The sequence below is a fragment of the Phoca vitulina genome, unplaced genomic scaffold (assembly GCF_004348235.1).
Source record: "Phoca vitulina isolate PV1807 unplaced genomic scaffold, GSC_HSeal_1.0 scaffold16, whole genome shotgun sequence".
In the NCBI taxonomy this organism is placed as follows: domain Eukaryota; kingdom Metazoa; phylum Chordata; class Mammalia; order Carnivora; family Phocidae; genus Phoca; species Phoca vitulina.
In genome coordinates, this window is record NW_022589719.1 from 28,503,443 (window position 1) to 28,522,623 (window position 19,181).

The window sequence follows — 19,181 nt, forward strand, 5'->3', positions numbered from 1 at the left end:
CCAAATGTGTCCTACTCCTGAATTTTCAAACCAAAGGCGCCAAAGGTTTACTTGATTAAACCAGAGGAAATAAAATCAGCCTCCAAAGGGCATGTGGCAACAGGAAGCTGGGAGGTGCATGAGGAGCCACTTGCCCTGGCCAAGGAGCAGTGCCCCGGGGGCTAGCTGGCCGGGCGCTGTGCACACAGCTAAAATGACATCAGGAAAGGCAGCCCAAGCAACTCCCAGGCTCAGCAGGTTACTAACAGAGACAACTGGGAATCACATGGTGGCTACAGAGTCAAGAGCACCCAAAGACCACTGAATTTTGAAAACCTGACACCTGTTATCCTTGGGATCCCACCAAAAATGACCGCATGGCAAAGGAAAGACACAGAGTTCATTTCACTACTCGAGAGGAGCTGTGGCAGCAGCCGCTGCCCTAAGGAGGGAGACAACTGTGCCTGGACTGGGCGTCGTGTGACTGGGATGCTGGGAAGCTGGGGAGCAGGAAGGAAAGCGGAGGCAAATGGATCTTTCTTCTTAGATTCTACTTTATTTGGTAAAACTCAGAAACTAACAACCAATTCACGGCCCCCCACCTCCTTCCCTCTGAAGAAGGCAGCTCCCCAGAGATAAAAAGGCTATGGCGGCTTGGGTATCACCCACCATCTCCAGGTTTCAGACTCGGGCAGCTCATGGCCTGGTGGTCAGGCCTCCAGACCCAAAGCTCTCAGGCAACAGAGAAAGCAAAAGGAAGCTCTCACTTCAGAGACAATGAACCCATCCCGCCCCTCTTCCCCCGTACCCACAGCATCCCCGCACCCCCAACCTAAATAAAAAGATAGCAGAGGACAACGCATGAGTGTGAGAGACACACGCGCGTGCGCGCGACACACACACACACACAGCACACGCACAGAGCTTCCTTTCAGCCCAAGAGCTGCAAAATCCCTCCCTGGAAGGAGGACAACTGGCAACACCAATCAATCCTTGGTGTCCAAAGTGATGGTTGGAATCCTCTGGGACTGGTAAAATCCAGGGAGAAAATATTCCACCTTCACCCCATTCCCAGGTCTCCAGTGAACTGGTTTTAGTTCAAAGAAATCCCCATTTCCACACAGGTAGACTGTGGCTTCTGGGACAGCTGGCTTAGGGAAAGGCTTCCCACGGCTGAGAAGACAATGGTGGGGGAGGGGAGCAGGGCAGGAGAGCAAAGCCTTCGGGGAGGGCCTGGGAAAGGGGCTCCCAGCCCTGGGCTAATGGATCCGCGTCAGCTCCTCCACAACCTTGATCAGGTCATCTGCTGTGGCCTCTCGCTTCATCCCGCTGCCATCATCATACTGCAAGGAGGAAAGGGGAGGGCTGTGAGGGCCACAAGGGCACTCTCCTTCCCGGGGGGAAGGGGACAATCACAGCAAGAGGGCACCTGGCCCCACTACTGCCATGGCAAGGAGGAAGGTCTCATCAGAAACCCACACCCCTCTCCTGAAAGCCACAAGTCAGCAAGGTCTACTGATGGCAAAGCTGGTTCAGAGGCCACCATCTGGCATGTATTTCTCCCCCCCCTTCCAGGATGTTCCCCAGAGGTACCATCTCCAGGGAGCAACACCCCAAAACTCCACACTGTGGAAACTTCTCTGCCCTGCAGGATCCTGACCTGATCCCTGTGCCTCCCGTCTGTGGGTTGCCAGAGATCCCTCACGTGCCCGAACACGCCCTCGCTGCTGCAGCAGTCACACGGGGGGTTGTCCTAGTACTGTGCCATGCCCCTCAGCTACATCCCCTGCCCCTCAGCTACATCCCCTGCCCCTCAGCTACATCCCCTGCCCTCAGACTCCACTTTCCCACGGGGGAAGGGCCATCTGCACTTGGGGATCGAGGCGGCGGCACCCGGCGCTCTGACGCTCTCCAGCCCATGGACTTGGGTCACAGGCCCAGGGCCAAACATCGCAGAGCTCACCTGTAGGTTTGCCACAACCTCCTGCATCTTGGGCCGGCTGATGTCCAGGAAACTCTCGATCAAGTCTCCATCGATGAAGCCCGTGGCTGGTTCTGTCTTTCGCTCAGTATGAAAAGATCTCCAGGTGGACAGGTGAGTTAAGGAATGTGCGGTATCTGCAAACAGCCTTACTCTCGGTCACCCCCACCTCTGCACAGACCACAGTCTAAAGCAATCATCAGGGGCACCTGGGTGGCTCAGTCGTTAAGCATCTGCCTTCGGCTCAGGTCATGATCCCAGGGTCCTGGGATCGAGCCCCACATCGGGCTCCCTGCTCCATGGGAGCCTGCTTCTCCCTCTTCCACTCCCCCTGCTTGTACTCCCTCACTGTCTCTCTGTCAAATAAATCAAATCTTTAAAAAAAAAATAAAGCAATCATCAGGATGAGAACAGGAAACATTTTCAACTAAAAATCACATTGCTTTTTGGACAGCTTTGGAACTGAAAGACATTAGGCAGAATTATTATCCAATCTAATGATTTTCAACTGGGGTGATCTTCAAGACAATGTTTTTAAAACTACAGATCAGACCCTCCTTATTGGCGTAGAGCCTGAACGTATATGGACATTTTCTACAAGTGCTCCAGGTAGTCAGATGTGCACGCCTAGGAAGAACCATGCTCCTGAGTCTAGCCTTGACCTTCACAGGTGAATAAACTGAGGCTTTGTGGGACCAGAGCCAACACATCAGCCCATCGCCTCCCTCCCAGGCGAGAGCAGGAGCCCTCCCACCTCCTGCTTGGGGAGGACCCTTTCCATCTCCTGGAACAAGCAAATGTCCAGCAATACTTGGATCCTGGGTGTCCCGGGGCGGGGGGCTGATCCCTGGGCTTCTGAATTTTCCGGCTTCTTCACTTTTCCCCTCTTCTTCCACTAGCCTTTCTCACAAGGGTTCTCAGACACTGCTGTCCCCAACAAGATCTCCGAAAGGATGTTCCTAACGTGGTCATCTACACTTCCCGTTTGACGTGTAAGGCCAGAAAGACCACAGGCAGACATATTTCAAGAACCTTTCCAAGATGAACCAGGTAAGCTCAGTGACGGTACATGGGGATTCACTATACGATTCTCTCTACCAGCGTGTTTGAATTTTTCCATGAGAAAAAGTATATTTAAAAAACAGGACAAAAGCCTGTTCCCCACAGAAAGCTAGTCAAAACATTTCCTAAACGGACCGTAGTTTCCAGGGGCAGCTTAGGGTAACGCGGCGGTCTACCTGTGCTGGGACATGCCTCTGGGAAGGATATAAGGAGTGCTCGATCTTGCCCACACTCTTGATGACTTTATTGAGTCGATTCTGCATGTCCAGCAGGAGGTTGTACCAGCTCTCTGACAGTGAGGTCACCAGCCCTGAAGCAGCAAAGGGAGCCGGGAGCTGCAGAGAGCCGCAGAGCGCAGAGCCCACAGCGAGCCGCCTCTACCAAGGGCAGCCCGGGGAAGCGGCGCGAGGCAGGACGAGCTTGTGGCACCTCTGCCAGTCAACTCCGAGGCGGCATCCAGCTGCTCGCCCCTGTCCCTCAGAATGCTGCTCTGAGGAAAGGGGCCTGCGTGGGAGGGCACCCTGCAGCGGCGAGCCTTACCGATCATGCCGTTGACTGTGCCGAAGAGCACCGAGCCCTGTGTGGGGGTGGACGTCTCGCCCAGATTCTGCATGACCAGGGAGCCGTGGCAAAAGACGTTGACGAACTCGCCCAGGTGGAAGAGACCGACCTCCTGGAGGTGTTGCCGCTCCTCGTCGGTGGTGGCAGCGCTGAAAGGCAGTGTGCGAAACTCACTGCCCGCACCTCCTGTCCCCACCACGGGGCCCCGGCGAGGACCCCATGCGGCGGAAACCCCGTGCTCAGCCTCCCTGGTGAGCCCACAGTGGCAGAGGCGGTCTGAGAAGCTGACTGTTGCGGCCTCTTTCCCTCGTGAAAGAACTCTACCTCCGCGAGGAAGAGCACCTACGCCTGCGAGGGCACCCGACGTCCTCATCACCAGACCCGGGGGCCCGCCCCGCCCAAGCCGGCCACTCACCTATCCTTCTGACACACAAACAAGTTAAAGGCATTTTCAGCCCCCAGGAAATTGTCATCATCCAAGATTTCCACCGCACTCATCCAGTTAGGATTAAAGTCTCGAGCAATCTTAAAATAGATAAGGTACAACAAGAAAATATAATCAGCAGTTGCCCAGAAGCCAGGTCTGGGACTGGTCTCTGGCCGGAAGCTGAGAGCCTGCCCCGCAGAAGATGCAGCCCCGTGTTTCACAACCGCCACTCTACGGGGATTCTACCCCCGATTTCCGGCCAACACATCCCATTTGGTTGCAGTTGCCCAGAAATGAAGCCTACTCAGATTCAAGCTGGGGGGAGGAGGTCTCTGAAAACACCTCATCAATGCAGAATGTATGCTCCAGGAAAAACCTTCTGCCCCCCACCCCCCGGGCTTGATTACCCCTCACCACCAGAGAAACACTTGCAGGGGCCACGTCCTAAGTGAGAAGTCTGCCCCCGTCCCCCCAACTACCTCTTCAAAGTTCCCCTCCATGGGCTTGTAGGCAAGCAGCAGCACTGAGCGCATCAGGTCGCCCACCAGGATGAAGTCGCCCTTGGTCTTCAGGTAGAGGGCCATGATGTTGTTGTAGTGATTGCACTCGGTGCGAAGCTCCTTTTCTGTTGTCCACTCATAAAGCCGCACCTGGGAAGGACATCTCATCTCTCTCAATCCCAGGGCCCAAATCCTCTCGGACTGACCGCTGTGAGTCTCCTCCCTCCTCCATCTGCAGCACCATTTCCCGAAGTGCAGCATGGGATGTGACATGGTTTGCCGTGGTACTTGCGTGAATGTTTTTTTATTTTGGTATTACGTATTTACGAAATATGAAAACAGAGCAAGCACATCAAACCGGTAACACAGTTTCCCTTTACATAAAAAATGAGTCCGTGTAAAAAATACTAGTGGCGCAATACTGAGGACACGACAAAAGATGGTCTTCTTGTGACTGAAGGATAACTGACGTACAGAAATATTTCCGAAAAAAGAAGATCCATCTCCAGTTTCCTGATCAGAAAGGAACAAGATCACCTCCAAATGAACTGTCTTTTCTGAACCCTTCTCAAAATATACGGTCCCAGAACATTCTGACGTGAACCCACTGAGTAGAGCAAATGAAATGGAAATTCCGACAGAAACACTGTCAAACAGCTAAAGGACTCTTCAAGCACGAGTCTGTGGCCACCCCTCCACCAAAGGGTTTTTTCCCCCTTTCTGTCTTCTCCTCCGCAATGTTTCTTCAGTTACGACCACACCTCCAAACCAACGAAGATGCTTTACAATCAGCAGACAGACCCACAGATACCAGTCAGAGGAAGACAGACTCAACCCCCCGGAGAAGCCTGCCCTGGCAGACCCTTCAGGATCCCAGTGGTCCCACCCATGGCTTCTGCACACACAGGAACTCCTGGGCAGAATGTATCAAGCCATGATTTCTCAGGGTTGTAAAGAACCCGAACTCCAAAGGGGCGCCCTCCAAGAATTCTGCATGACAATTACATTGGCTACCACACCTCCCATCGGCAGGGTCAAGGGTGCCCAGAGCCCCCCATCTTTGTTAAGCCCAGCCTAACAGTGGAGTGAAAATGGGGCCAAATGTTCCATGTGCTATTGGCTACACCCACTACCCCTCCACTCCACACTCTCAGCCTCCCTATCTGCTGTGGAAACAGTCAAGGCCAAGGTAAGACACTACCAAAAACCCAAGATGCCCACCCTTAACCCAACAGGCTCTACATCTCTGCTGCCTAATACGGCAGCCACTAGCCACATGTAGCTACAAAGCACCCGAAAGGTGGGGCACCTGTGTGGCTCAGTCGGTTGAGCATCCATCCAACTCTTGATTTCCACTCAGGTCTTCATCTCAGGTCGTGGGATGGAGTCCTGTGTGGAGCTCTGTGCTCAGCAGGGAGTCTGCTTGAGATTCTCTCTCCCCCCCCCTTTCCTCTCCCTCTGCCCCTCCCCCAGCTCACATGCATGCTCTCTCTCAAATATATAAATCTTAAAAAATAAATAAATAAAAGGGGGCGCCTTGCTGGCAGAGTCAGTTGAGCATCCAACTCTTGGTTTTGGCTCAGGTCCTGATCTCAGGGTCATGGGATTGAGCCCCATGTCAGGCCCCGCACTTGGCGCAGAGAGTGCTTGGGATTCTCTCTCCCTCTGCCCTTTCCTGCTCGTGTGCGTGCACACGTGTGCGTGCGCTCTCTCTCTCTCTCGAAAATAAATAAATCTTTAAAAAAACAAGAAAGCAGGGCGCCGGGGTGGCTCAGTCATTAGGCATCTGCTATCAGATCAGGTCATGGTCCCAGGGTCCTGGGATCAAGCCCCGCATCGGGCTCCCTGCTCCGCGAGAAGCCTGCTTCTCCCTCTCCCACTCCCCCCGCTTGTGTTCCCTCTCTCTCTCGCTGTGTCTGTCAAATAAATAAATAAAATCTTTAAAAAAAAATAAAAAAATAAGAAAGCAAAAAACCCACCTGAAATGTGGCTAGCCCAAATTGAGACATGCTATGAGTGTAAAATATAAATCAGATTCTGAAGTCTTTGTATGAAATATACCCGCAAAACATCTCCTAATGATTTTTGTATTAATTACTTGTTGAAATAATAGTTTAGCTCTATTGGGTTAAATAAAATACATTCCTAAAATCAATCTCATCTGCTTCTTACTTTTATTCACATGGCGACAAGAAAGTCTAAAATCCCACCTGTGAGCTCCTGTGATGTTTCCATTAGACAGCAACGGCCTAGACACCTCCTACCCAACCTTGCACCCGACGCTCCCGACTTCTGTGCACTGCTCTGCCCCCGCTTGAGCACGGTCACTGGGCCATCCCCTTGCTCTAACTCAAGCGTGGCTCTTTCACAAGGACCCCAGGCCCTCTCAGCTTCTCCCTGCCACTGTCCCCATACAGCTGGGACTAGAAGAAAGACAGCCCTCCATGCACTTCCTGCTGGCCCTTTCTCACTTCCATCTTGCGTCCTCCCGAAGGTGCCAGTCCCAAAGCTCAGCCCCCCAGACTCCGCCCGCACCGCCAGCCAGCCTGAGAGCAGCCATGCACACCCTCACCCCGCCACTCTCCCCCACACAACCTTCCTGTCATTCTTGGTGACTTCTACATTCACAGAGAAGACCCAACACCGACCTCTTTCCTTTCTTGACCCCCTTTTCCCTGCATTATCTTGTCCATCCAGCAGTTACCCCTCAGAGCCTGTCACTAAAAATTACTCCAGAATCGGGTGCCTGGGTGGCTCGGTCGTTAAGCGTCTGCCTTCGGCTTGGGTCAGGGTCCCGAGGTCCTGGGATCGGGCCCCGCATCGGGCTCCCTGCTCCGCGGGAAGCCTGCTTCTCCCTCTCCCATTCATCCTGCTTGTGTTCCCTCTCTCGCTGTCTCTCTCTGTCAAATAAATAAATAAAATCTTTAAAAAAAAAACCTCCAGAATCTTGTGTCCTCAGTTTCACTGTTTCTCAGATGCCCCAAGTCCCTCACCATAAACCTGCAGATTCTCAACCCCACTGCCCTCTCTGTCGTGATCCTGCTCACCAGACAAAACCAGACTCTGGCATGAGTCTAGTCTTCAACAACAGCTGAGGAAAAGCAATGGATCACTTGAACTTCGAGACCACTTGTGACAGTGAGCTCCTCAGGCTCCCCGGTAGTTGGATACTTTCCTGGTCCCTTACGCTCCAGGTCCTGAAACAAGGAGCCATACCTCCTCAAACCTCTGCTACCTCCACTTCCACCCTTCCTCTCGGCTCCTTCACAGAGGAGGGACACAAACAAGAGAGGACCTCCCGTGCTTCCACCATCTGAGGCCCACATGGAGGACTGGGTCCCACCTCCCATCAGTCTATTCAAAAACACAGCTCCGGCACCTCCTCTCTAATGGACCATTCTTATCAGCACAGAAACATGCAGCCGCATTTCCATGCTTGAAAAGCTAACAACTCTATTGTCCTGCCGCCCCCCACCCCACAGTCACCCCATGACTCTCTTCTCCTTCACCGCAAAACCCCCCGAAAATGTTTTCTAATGCTCATGGACCTCCCAGTCCTACTCAAACCTTCTTCTATCAACTTTCCACCCCACCACTCAAGCGAAGGAGCTCTGGTCAAGGGCAGCACCACCTTCTCCGTTGCTAAAACCTGCGGCCAACTCTCAATCCTTACGTTACCTGACTTCAGGCAGCACTTGCCATTTACCAATTCCCTCCTACCTGAAGTGCTTTCTTTCCATAGCTTCCAGAAGTCTTCTCTCCTGGTTCCTCTCCTACTTTACTTGTCACCCCTTCTCCATTTGGAGCGATCTTCCTCATCACTCCAACTTTTAAAAGCTGGAAGGCCCCAGGGCTCAGCCTTCCCATCTCTCCTCTACCTGCTCTCAGTGGCTGGGGGAGCTCAGGCCACCCCACCCAGACTGCTGGCCTGTTAAATGCCGGGCCGTTACCGCTGCCCCGCCAATCCCCAGCGACCACCCTGACATCTTCAGCCACCCTGACGACTGAAACGACTGACACATGTCCAAAATCAGGCCTCTGGTTTCCCCACTGGGACCTACTAAGAACGCTGTATTTGGTCTCCACCTCCAGTTCCTAACCCAGAGCTCCGAAAACCCTTGTAACTTCCTAAGTGTGAGCAGCGTTTTACACTGAGCCCCTCAATCCCCTGGAATTCCCTGGGTGAAAGGAGTCCTTTGTTCTGATGAGGAAGCTCTTGGTGGTTCCTTGATAGCTCAGGATGTGGGCTGGTCACCACGATTAAAAGCCTGGACCTGTCGGCCCTCCTCCCCCATCCTCCAGGGAAGGGAGAGGCCAGAGATTCACTTAATGATCGATCAGGCCTGTGTGATGGAGCCTCCATAAAAATCCCTCAAGCGTGGGTTTAGAGAGCTCTCAGGTTGGTGAAGACACCCACACGCTGGGAGGATGGCATTCCTCAACTCCACAGGGACAGAAGCTCCCTCACTCAGGACCCCTGTGGACCTCACTTGATGTTCATCTGGCTATTCGCCTGTACCCTTTATGATAAGCCAGGAAATATAAGTAAACATTTCCTTGAGTTCTGTGAGTTGTTCCAGCAAATTATCAAACCTGAGAGGGGACTGTGGGAACCCAACTTTGTAGCCATGTTGGACAGAAGTTTGGGCACCCTAGAGCGCCACTGCTTGGGATGATGTCTGAGGTGAGGACAGTTCCTGTGGGACTGAGCACTTAACCTGTGACATCGGACACCAACTCCAGGTAGCCAGGGTCAGAAGTGAATTAAATTACAGCACACTCAGTTGGTGTCAAGAGTCGGAAAACTGGTTGGGGTGGGGATAAAAACCCCACACATATGCTGTCACAAGTGTTTTGAGGAAAGAAGCGTTTCCTTTTACCTTCCAAACGTGCTCTACTCAGTCTTACCCCATCAGTAAATGGCCATGCCACCCATCATATTGTTCAGGCCAAAACTCTCGGCCCTTTATTCCACCCGCCCCCACCCCGTCTCCTGTGTAGCACCGAAGTCTCTCGGGGCTCATGTGCGCAGAAGAGGACCACGCCTCACCTCCTCCAGCAGCGCCCAGAGGCTGCTGTCTGCGTTACCGATGTCACCACTTCTGCCCTCGGGCCCCTCCAGCCTTTTCCAAGGTGTAAAGTGATCTTTCCAAGACCGAAGTCCAATCACATCCAAACATTTGCTCAAACCCTCCACAAGTTTCCATCATCCTCAGAGTAAAACCCAAAGTCCTTAAACAGCCGGTGCCTTCAGTCCCCTGGCTGCCGACTGACCTCTCCCTGCACCTCCGGCTCGCTCCCACCTCCCACTGCTTGCCCCTGGCTTCTCCCATACACGGGCATGGCTTCTCCCTCCCTTCTCTCCGGAACCCGCCCAGAAGTCACTGTATCAGCAAGAACCCCGACCCTGTGACAAAACAGCCATCCCCACCATGTCCTCCTTCTGACACTCCTCTAGTCCCTGCCCTATTTTTATTTCTCACCATCTTGAGAACATATATGTACTATTTGCTCGTAAGCCCAGAGCAAATAGTCCATTTTCTTTGTCCATTTTGTCCACTGCTATATCTCAATACCTGAACAGCACCCGGCACACAAGTGTTCAATGACTAGGTTGTGAATAAACACGACTACTGGAAAGCCTCAATTTAAAGTATTTAATTGATGCTTTTTCACTCCCTGACTTCTCAGCACCTTGAATATCCCACAATGCACTGGGGAGCTCCAAGAGGGAATGCAGGACACGGTTATTTCCCAAATATATTTGACTATGAAACTTTTTAAAACCTTTTTGCAAGGGAGGAGGAATCATGGCAGAAGAGAAGCAGACTTTCATGGGACCAGTGTTTCAGGGACATACTTAAGATAACATGGTCTGGCTCACCTCGTTCCACACAGATCAACGACACACTCGGAAGTACGGGGGCCATGGCTCTTACCCTTTCCTCAACACCCACAGCACTTAGGGTCTGATTCGCCGCAGGGGTCTCCCGTAACCAAGGCTAACATCTGGGCCAACCTGAGCTCCCCGGACTCCCAGCTCCACCCTCCATTCCCACCACTCTGTCATTCTTAAAATCTAACGCGTACGTGGCCCCAGGGAACACAAAGGAGACATGCTCTGTAGACAGTGGTGTGCAACCGAGGGTGGGGTACCGAGCGGTGTGGGCCTCACCGTGCTGTTGATGCTGGCTAAGAGCTTGCCGTTGAACTCCACCATGGAGTACACAGCTCCTTTCACTTCCTTCTCGGCCACGGTCTGTAGTTTTCCTGAGGGGAGAAAGATAGACTCTGAGTCTCCTTTATGAGCCCACACTTCAACTCATCAAAAGAATCCTGATTTCCCCTCTGGCTCTAATTCCTGCTCCCAAACCACGCATCTGAATGCCGGAAATAGAGTCCGTGTCTACTGCGGTTAACCATCACCACAACTATGAGCCCCGACAGAATGTGCAGGGACTGCAGACTGTGTCCAAGGGCTGCCTCCCCCCAAAACTGCAGACCCTACTCTCAAGATGGAGACCAAATTCCACCTCGCCCATCTGAGCTGAGATTTGGGGGTTGACAGAGTCTTTAGAACCATCTTGCATAGGGGAATTGAGAAGAAACAGATAAGAACATGAAGTGCTAAAGCTGGAAAGAAGACCTACATGGCTGAGCAACCAAGTGGAAAGCAAATCTAGGATTCCTCTGATCCTGGCCACTAGATTCTCTTACCAGGAGTTCACCTCTCCCTTCGTCTTCCTTTCAAAGAGTAGAAAAGGAAAAAATTCAAGCCAGATTTTACTCGTGTGTCTGCTCGCTCCCCTCCCCCAAAACTCATTCAGACCGTCAGCAGCTTGAGTGGAAGGAACAGAAAGTCTCGTGTCACAGCAATTAACCCAAGCTCTTCCACTGCTTAACTAAAAGCTCTGAAACCAAAACGGTCTGTTACTTTCCCAGAATTTCAAATCTCTCAAAAGCTGGGGACTGTGCCCACTTACCGTCAGAATACTGAAAGACCACGATTCGACCCTGCTTGGGCTCCGCCTCTTCAGGATACACCATGGCTGTGCCCACGATGAAGTACGTGTTGGGGTCTTTGCCCAGCTTGCAGGAGACCAGGCTGAGGGCATATTCATTCTGCAGGAACTGGTGGGCATGAAGCACTGGAAGGAGAGCCGGAGGCGTGACTGGCTGCTGACCCCCACGCACACATAACCCTGTACTCCGGGGGGGCCCCAGCCCGGGTCCAAGCAAGGTGTGGGTGGTGGCGGGGCACCAGCTCCGGCTGCTTCTGTCTCCTCAGCCTGTCCTGCCCTCACCAGCCTGCGCTGAAAGGAGGAGGTCCAGCACCCTGGACTCCGCCAACCCAGAGGTCTCCACCCCTCCTTTCGTCGACTCCTAGGATGGTCTGTCACAAGGTCTACCAAACCATGGAATCTGTCAGAGCCCAGAACAGGCTAGTTCAGGGAGGCTGTAGGCACAAAACTGATAGGAAGAGCTCATGTGCACCTTCGAAGGTGTGCTGGTCGATGATGAGGAGATTGTGCACCTCCACCTCTTCTCCGAAGGAGGTCTCGTGCGGTGCTGTGCTGCTGGAGAAGAGCTTGCTAGAGCTGACGCTGCTGGACAGGGCCTGAGCACAGAGAACACACACCCCTCTCAAAAGCAGACCAGGTGCTGGGAGCATCTGGGTGAAGGGGTCAGCCAGGATCAGGGAACAGAAGCGGAGTCTGAACGAGGAAAACTCAAGGTTGGCAGCTCAAGCAGAGCCTGAAGAACAGAGAGCTCTGGAGGACAGGGCTCAGGGACTGAGGATAAGGAGCCAAATTCTGTATAAAATTGACACAGCAGTCCAAAATAGAAAAATCTAAGGGTTACTAATGACCATTAAAACAGTGATGCCAAGTCAATGAAAGCTAACGAAGAACTACGGCAACCTAATAAGGGGAGAGACTCCACCTCGCTCGATGGGAAAAGCAGGGAGCACGTGAAATAAAAAGAAAAGTGTAAAGACTGCATATTCTGGATTATTGAAAGATGTCCCACCACAGATGTTTGGGAGCAAGAAAAACAAAGAATACGTGACCTAAGATGATCAGCTAATATCTCCACCGAGTCTACTCTGTGGGGCTGTAGACTGCCCTACTATCCTCCGTATTGCACAGATGAGGAATTTGAAGTTTAGACTTGCCCAAGGTCACACAACTAGCGATAAACCTTGAAGCCAGTTCTGTCAGACTCCAAATCCCACCTCTTACCTATAACGCTATGCTCTCCCCAATTACACATACCCTACAAAGCGTCCAAATTGATGACAAGAGAATTATTCATCCTGCAAGACTATGGAGTAGCAGAAATCACTGACTGCCACACTTACCCCAATTCTTCCCAACCCTCCAAAGAGGGGGCCACATCCAGCTCGCTGCCTGTGTTCACAAATAAAGTGTGACTGGAACCCAACTATCCCACCTGCTGACTACGGCAGCTTTCGTAACGGCCAACCGTAGTAGTTCCCGTATGGCTGACAAAGCCATACCTGTTCCGTGTCCCTTTCCAGAACAGTTTGCCAGCCCTGCTCCAACGCCATCTTTGTCTGCGCCCTCACCTGGGTGCTGGCACTGGGCCTCAGGGCCGTTGTGCCGCCACTCGTGTCCTGGACTTCGATCCGGCTGGAGAGGACCCCGAAGCACTGGGACACTTCCTGATAGCAGATCTTCCTGGGGAGCAAGTGTGGACAGTGCCTCTCAGAACAGCTCTGAGAGGGGAAGCAGCTCACACCAACACCCAGACCACGGCGCTCTGCAGCCCTCCTCCCCCGGCCCTCACCTGGGAGACTCGTAGAGGGGAACTGTGCGGATGTGCAGCTTCTGGATCTCGTCAATGGTGCCAATGGTGAGGGTGCTGTTGTTGGCCAGTGCCAGGCTGGAAAGAAGGGTCTGGGTTTAGACTGAGTAGACCCAAGGAAGGAAAGGATTCTATGAGGCAACTCCACAAGGGGAAGAAAAACAAGGCTGAATTACACTAGCTTCCTCCAGGCAGTGGCTCTCACCTCTGACTCCAGGCTAAGAATCACCTGGGGAGACGTGACCCATTCTGATGCCTGGTCCCACTGCTGCCTCCCATCTTACTGAACGTGTCTGGGTGAGCCTCAACTGAGGTTTTTAACTGCTTTCTATTTAATGCTAACTGCAGCATTAGAATCTAGAACAGTGATTCTCAAATCATCATTTGCATCAGAATCAGCAGGCGTGCTTGCGCTCGCTGGGCCCCACCCCCAGAGTTTCTGATTCAGTCCCCTCCTCCTGAAGGCCTGAAGAGTTTACATTTCTCAAGAGTTCCCAGCTAGTTCGGTGGCTGTTGGTGGGGGACCCTACTTTGAGAACCCCTGCTCGAGAGGAATACAGAATGATCTCTAAATCAGCGGTTCTGAAACCTGACTAACCATTTGAATCACTTGGGAGGTTTTCCTGAAAATACAGATTCTATGGCTGAAACCCCCGATCTACTGAATCAGAATCGGAGTAGGATTTGAAAAAACCTGTACTTTTTCAAAAGTGTCCCAGAGATTTCCGATGGGTAGCCAGATGGGAGAACCTCTGCTCTACACGTCCCGCCTCAGCTATTTATACTGATTCGACTTCGGGAGAAGGCGAGAGAGAAAGGGTTTGAGGAAAACGTCATGCTGCCCTCAATGAATGGCTCTTGCTGAAGAAAGAAAAAGAGGCTCACCTGTCAGGATAGCCATCAGAGTTGAGGGGACACATGTAGTTGACTTCCTTGAGGTTGACATTGGAGAAGACCAATTTGTGGTTGCTGCTGTAGATGACAGTGGGGCGGTCAGAGCAAGCAAAGACGTTGGTGGTAGAAAGAGAACGGAAAGTCCTCAATACCGTGGGCTGGGTGCCCAGAGTCACCTTCTTACGGTCGCTCAACAGGCCTACAGAGAGAACGGCATCAGGAGGAAGTAGGAAGGAAAGGAAACAGGACAAACAGCTGGGTCGTGAAGGTTCAAAAGCAGTACCCCGAGGCTAAGGCAACTCCACACTCCTTGCTTCTCCGAGGGCCCTCCATTCAAAGTGTTCTTCTCACCTGTCTCAATGTTGAGCCCGAAGTAGAAAAGCGCCCCGTCTCCCAAGGCACAAAGGAGGTAGTGGCTACTCTCAAAAGTGGTCATCAGGATGGAGCGAGGAATGATCTCTGCGGGAGAGGGCACATCAACATCTTGTTCCACATTCCGACTGATCCCAACCTTCCAAGGTCCTTACAAGCCACCTACCTCCACCCAGCATCTCTTTGTGCAGTAGCTCAAAAGAAGGCAGCTTCAAGATACGTGCCGAGATGTCTGTCCAGAGGCCAATGGCACAAAGAGGGGACAGCCCATTGCTGTCCCCCAGTGGGGTGATGTCCAAGCAGGCCACTTCATGTTCCATCTCTGTGTGGCTGAACAAAGAGGAGTATGGCCGAGGAAGGACTCCGAGGATGAAAGCAGCCCCGGAGAACAGGGGAGGGGGACAAAGAGCAGACAGATAAGCACACACCTGATCTGCCGGAGCTCCTGAGGACGGATCTGCAGGTAGTAGAGGGCCCTTCCCACCGCTACCACCACCTGGCTGCAGTTGCAGGAGGCCACACTGATGTTCTTGCCCTGAGGCTCCTTCCACTCACCGACCAGAGCTTTAGGTTCCTGAGAGACCAACCTCACAGATGCTGAAGTGATCTACAAAAGGAAGAGAAAGGTCTCCGAGCACCTGCTGGGATCCACACACCAGTGGGAAGGTGTTAAACGCTGCCCTAGTGGAACCCTAAAAATAAACTACAGCAGCCCTCTTCGCCCTGTTTTACCCCAAACCCAAACTCCTACAACAGTTAGTTCTGACAGATGCCATTTTGAGCTGAAGTCCCGAAGAAGACTGGCTTAAGGCCGCTTCCACCTTACCTATCGGCAACCTGTTTCATTCTGATGAAGTCCTGGGAGAGGGATCAATGGAGGAAGACCCGGTGACTACAGTCTAGCAGTTTTTCTCATCCCAAAAATCAGTCCTCTAAAATAGCCACGTTCTTTACTGTGCATGAACCATTAAAATTATTTAAACTTCTGGGGTGTCTGGCTGGCTTGGTCAGTGGATTGAGCGTGCGACTCTTGACCTCAGGGTCGTGAGTTCGAGCCCCACGCTGAGTGTGGTGACTATTTAAAAATAAAACCTTAAAGGGGCGCCTGGGTGGCTCAGTCGTTAAGCGTCTGCCTTCGGCTCAGGTCATGATCCCAGGGTCCTGGGATCGAGCCCCGCATCACGTTCCCTGCTCGGCGGGAAGCCTGCTTCTCCCTCTCCCACTCCCCCTGCTTGTGTTCCCTCTCTCGCTGTGTCTCTCTCTGTCAAATAAATAAATAAAATCTCTAAAATAAATAAATAAATAAATAAAACCTTAAAAAAAAGAAAAAATTTTCTTTTTCAAGATTTTATTTATTTGACAGAGAGAGAGACTGAGCACAAGCACAGGGAGCAGCAGAGGGAGAGGGAGAAGCAGGCTCCCTGCTGAGCAGAGCCCAACGACGTGGGGCTCGATCCCAGGACAGGACCAGAGCCCAAGGCAAACACTCAACCGAGCCACCCAGACATCCCAAAAAATAAAATTCTTTAGTATAGGCTATGAAATTATCTTGAAATATGCTTAATCAATCTCTTTCATTACTGAAATAAAACAAAGAGCAGGCTGATGACACTGTAACGGACGTTATGAATTCATCTTAGGATGAATCAGGATTGTCCCTATCAAAGCTGAGCTCCTATTTAAAGAGGAAAACCCTTTAATAACAGATACGTGAGCTGGTGCCAGTCTTCAGGCCACTAGTTAGAAAAAAACTCAAAGCAATGAATCATTAGTAACTGGGCACCTCCCACACTTGGTCCACAAACCAAGAGAACGTTCCGTCTGGCTTTTGTCAAATCCACAACTGCCTGTTGGCTAAAAGGAAGACCCAAGTGGATAAAAAGATGGACAGGATTCATTAATCCTCAGCACACAAGTACCACACCCGACACTGGCAAACACTGACTCTGGCCACAGTTAAGAAAAGTTCCAAAGGCTAAAGAGATGTGCAGAAAGTGAAGACCGCCAGGAGTCACCCTGAACTCAAACAACCAGGGGGTGGGCAGGTGCTCAGAAATCACTCTCGTGGCTAACAAGGGCCAAAAGGATATCGGACCCCCATATCGCATATAGATTTAAAACAAAATCAGAACAGAGTAAAAGCTCTGGTTCTAATAACCAATGTGGAAAGTGCTGCCAACAGTCATATATGGACGGGAGCACTAAGACTAAATAGGTATGTATTAGCACAACAAGGGAAAACACATGTCTCAGAAAACGGCATAATTAGTGTGAAAATGATACCCCAAACCATAAAAATATTATGATCCCAGTCTGTAAAAGACGATGCAAATAAATACTACATATACTTACAGAAGAAAAATAAAGTTAAAAGGAATAACTCCAAAGTTAGGAGCTGTTAAGTTGTTTTCTCTGAGTGGCGGGTTATCAGGTAATTTTAAAATTTTTTTCTAGGATCTGTTACTTTTAGAGCCATAAAAACAGACTGCGGTAAAATCCTGCAGTGCTCCACACTGCACTCTAAATCAAATTTAAGTCAACAGGGCTTGCCCCTTTCTGAGTCATTACCTGGATGAGTTGCTGATGAGCCACGTTGCCACAGAAGAAAGTCTGCTGATCATCCACGAAACCCATCAGTTCGGTTTCTTCCACCTCTTCTCCGTTTAACATGAGAACTCTGCAGGGGAAGGGAAGGCCGGGGTCAGCCAGACCAGCTCTCCCACCCTGTAACCGTCACGGAAACGCGTGCAGCAGGCGCCAGACTCACCCTTACCTTGTTTGGCCCACAAAAGAGAGCACCAGAGTGTCATCAGTCTCCCGGTTAGGGTCAGAGCGCAGTGGCCACAGACCTGGAACAAAGATCAAGGATAAAGATGCAGAGCACAGCCCAACACTCGGCTCCCCACATCTAAGGAAAGGCAGCCTGGCCTCAGGGAGGAGCAGGAACTTTGTGGAGTCCGTCCTGAAGCTGAAACAGCCACTCTGTTCTTTCCTGGCTTTAAGACCCTGAAGAAGTTATTTTTAAAACTGTTTTGAGCCTAATATTTTAAAGTGTTTCCTTTGACTTTGGATAAGATGATACATTTCTATGACTCAAAATCAAAATTTACCTTTAAAATGTGTACAGAGAAGTTTCACTCCTATACCTCTCCCTGAAACCTATCCCCCAAATAAATCAATAGTCTCTTACTTATTCTTCAAAAAAATATATATTTTTTTAATTTAAGGAATTCGGTAGTCACTGTTTTGTAACCAAATACAAATATAGGGGCGCCTGGCTGGCTCAGTTGGTGGAGTGTGTGACTCTTGATCTCAGGGTTGTGGGTTCGAGCCCTGTGTTGGGTGTACAGGTTATTTAAAAATAAAACTTAAAAAAAAGTTACACACACTCACATATATATAAAACTGCCCATCATACACTGTTCTGCACTATGCTTTTCCATTTTATACTAAAGCCCTTATCACAACGGAACAGGACCTTGTTTTCGAAAGCTACACAGCATTTAATGACACAGATGTACCAGTTTTAAGTCTCCACTGATGGATACTTTTTCAGTATTGTGCATACAATGCCACAACAAATGATCTTATATTTACATCACTCTGTCTGTATAAAGGTTTAGGGAGTAGATGCTTAGAATTAGTCACTAAATTAAATGCAGGTGCAGTTTTGGCAGACGTTACCAATGAGCCTGCTTAGCTCCTCTCGGCCCTCACCAACACAGTGTTGTCAAACTTTTGGATTCTGGTCACCTGGTAAAGAATGGTATCACTATTCGGTTTTGATTTGCATCTCCCTTAGTACAAGTGAGGCCTGTTACCTGTCCATGCATACCCTTTGCCAATTTGGGGGCAAGAATTTTGGTGACCTTCTTTGTAGAAATGTTTCGATAAATTAGGGAGATTAGGCCTTTGTCTAGAAGATGAACTACAAAAGTTTTTATCTGGATTGCCATTTCTTATGACTTAGCTTACAGAGTTTTGTTTTTGCCATGCAGAAGTGTTTCATGTTGTTGAATTAACCAATCTTTCCCTTTGCTTCTGCACTTTGAGTCATAGTTTAAAAGGCCTTCCCCACTCTAAAATCATAATAAATCGAATAAAGTAATTTGACTTTTTCTTTGAACTTTTATATGGCCTCCTTTTTACATTAAGTCTAATCCATTTGGGTTCTAGCAAGGCATACAAAGTACAGTATGGATCCAAACTTACCTTTCCCAGTTGATAACTGGGAACACCATTTATTAAAAACCATTTATTAAACATTTAAAAAAATCATCTTTATCTCACTGAACTGAGATACCACCACCATCGTACACTAAATTCCCACATGTAACTGTGTCTATTTCTGGACTTCTTTTTTTTAATTTCTGGATTTTTGAGTCTGCTCAAGGAACTCTGCCTATTAGTGCACCAAAACCACACTTTCATTTACTAAGGTTTAATGGTACATTTTAATATCTGGTAGGGCTAGTCCTGTCTCGCTGATCCTTTTTAAGTCTTCCTGGCTTTTCTTGCTGCTTCCTTTTTCCGTTTGGACTCTGGCTTATCTAGGTTAAAAGAAAAAAAAAACCTC

General features: G+C 50.4%; 1 protein-coding gene across 1 annotated transcript in view; it reads right to left on the reverse strand.

Moving 5' to 3' along the window:
• Positions 1–515: 515 nt before the first annotated feature.
• DDB1 (damage specific DNA binding protein 1) overlaps positions 516–19,181 on the reverse strand; it is a 29,754-nt gene continuing 11,088 nt past the window's right edge. The window contains exons 11-27 of the mRNA XM_032414245.1: positions 17,379–17,454; positions 17,174–17,282; positions 15,034–15,212; positions 14,772–14,935; positions 14,585–14,692; positions 14,225–14,432; positions 13,322–13,417; positions 13,101–13,212; positions 12,005–12,128; positions 11,494–11,658; positions 10,686–10,780; positions 4,490–4,660; positions 3,999–4,108; positions 3,563–3,732; positions 3,230–3,332; positions 1,943–2,066; positions 516–1,322 (exon numbers count right to left, since the gene is read on the reverse strand). Of these exons, the coding sequence (XP_032270136.1) occupies positions 1,239–1,322; positions 1,943–2,066; positions 3,230–3,332; positions 3,563–3,732; positions 3,999–4,108; positions 4,490–4,660; positions 10,686–10,780; positions 11,494–11,658; positions 12,005–12,128; positions 13,101–13,212; positions 13,322–13,417; positions 14,225–14,432; positions 14,585–14,692; positions 14,772–14,935; positions 15,034–15,212; positions 17,174–17,282; positions 17,379–17,454 (2,198 nt within the window). The 3' untranslated portion in view covers positions 516–1,238. The remainder of the gene's footprint in view (positions 1,323–1,942; positions 2,067–3,229; positions 3,333–3,562; positions 3,733–3,998; positions 4,109–4,489; positions 4,661–10,685; positions 10,781–11,493; positions 11,659–12,004; positions 12,129–13,100; positions 13,213–13,321; positions 13,418–14,224; positions 14,433–14,584; positions 14,693–14,771; positions 14,936–15,033; positions 15,213–17,173; positions 17,283–17,378; positions 17,455–19,181) is intronic.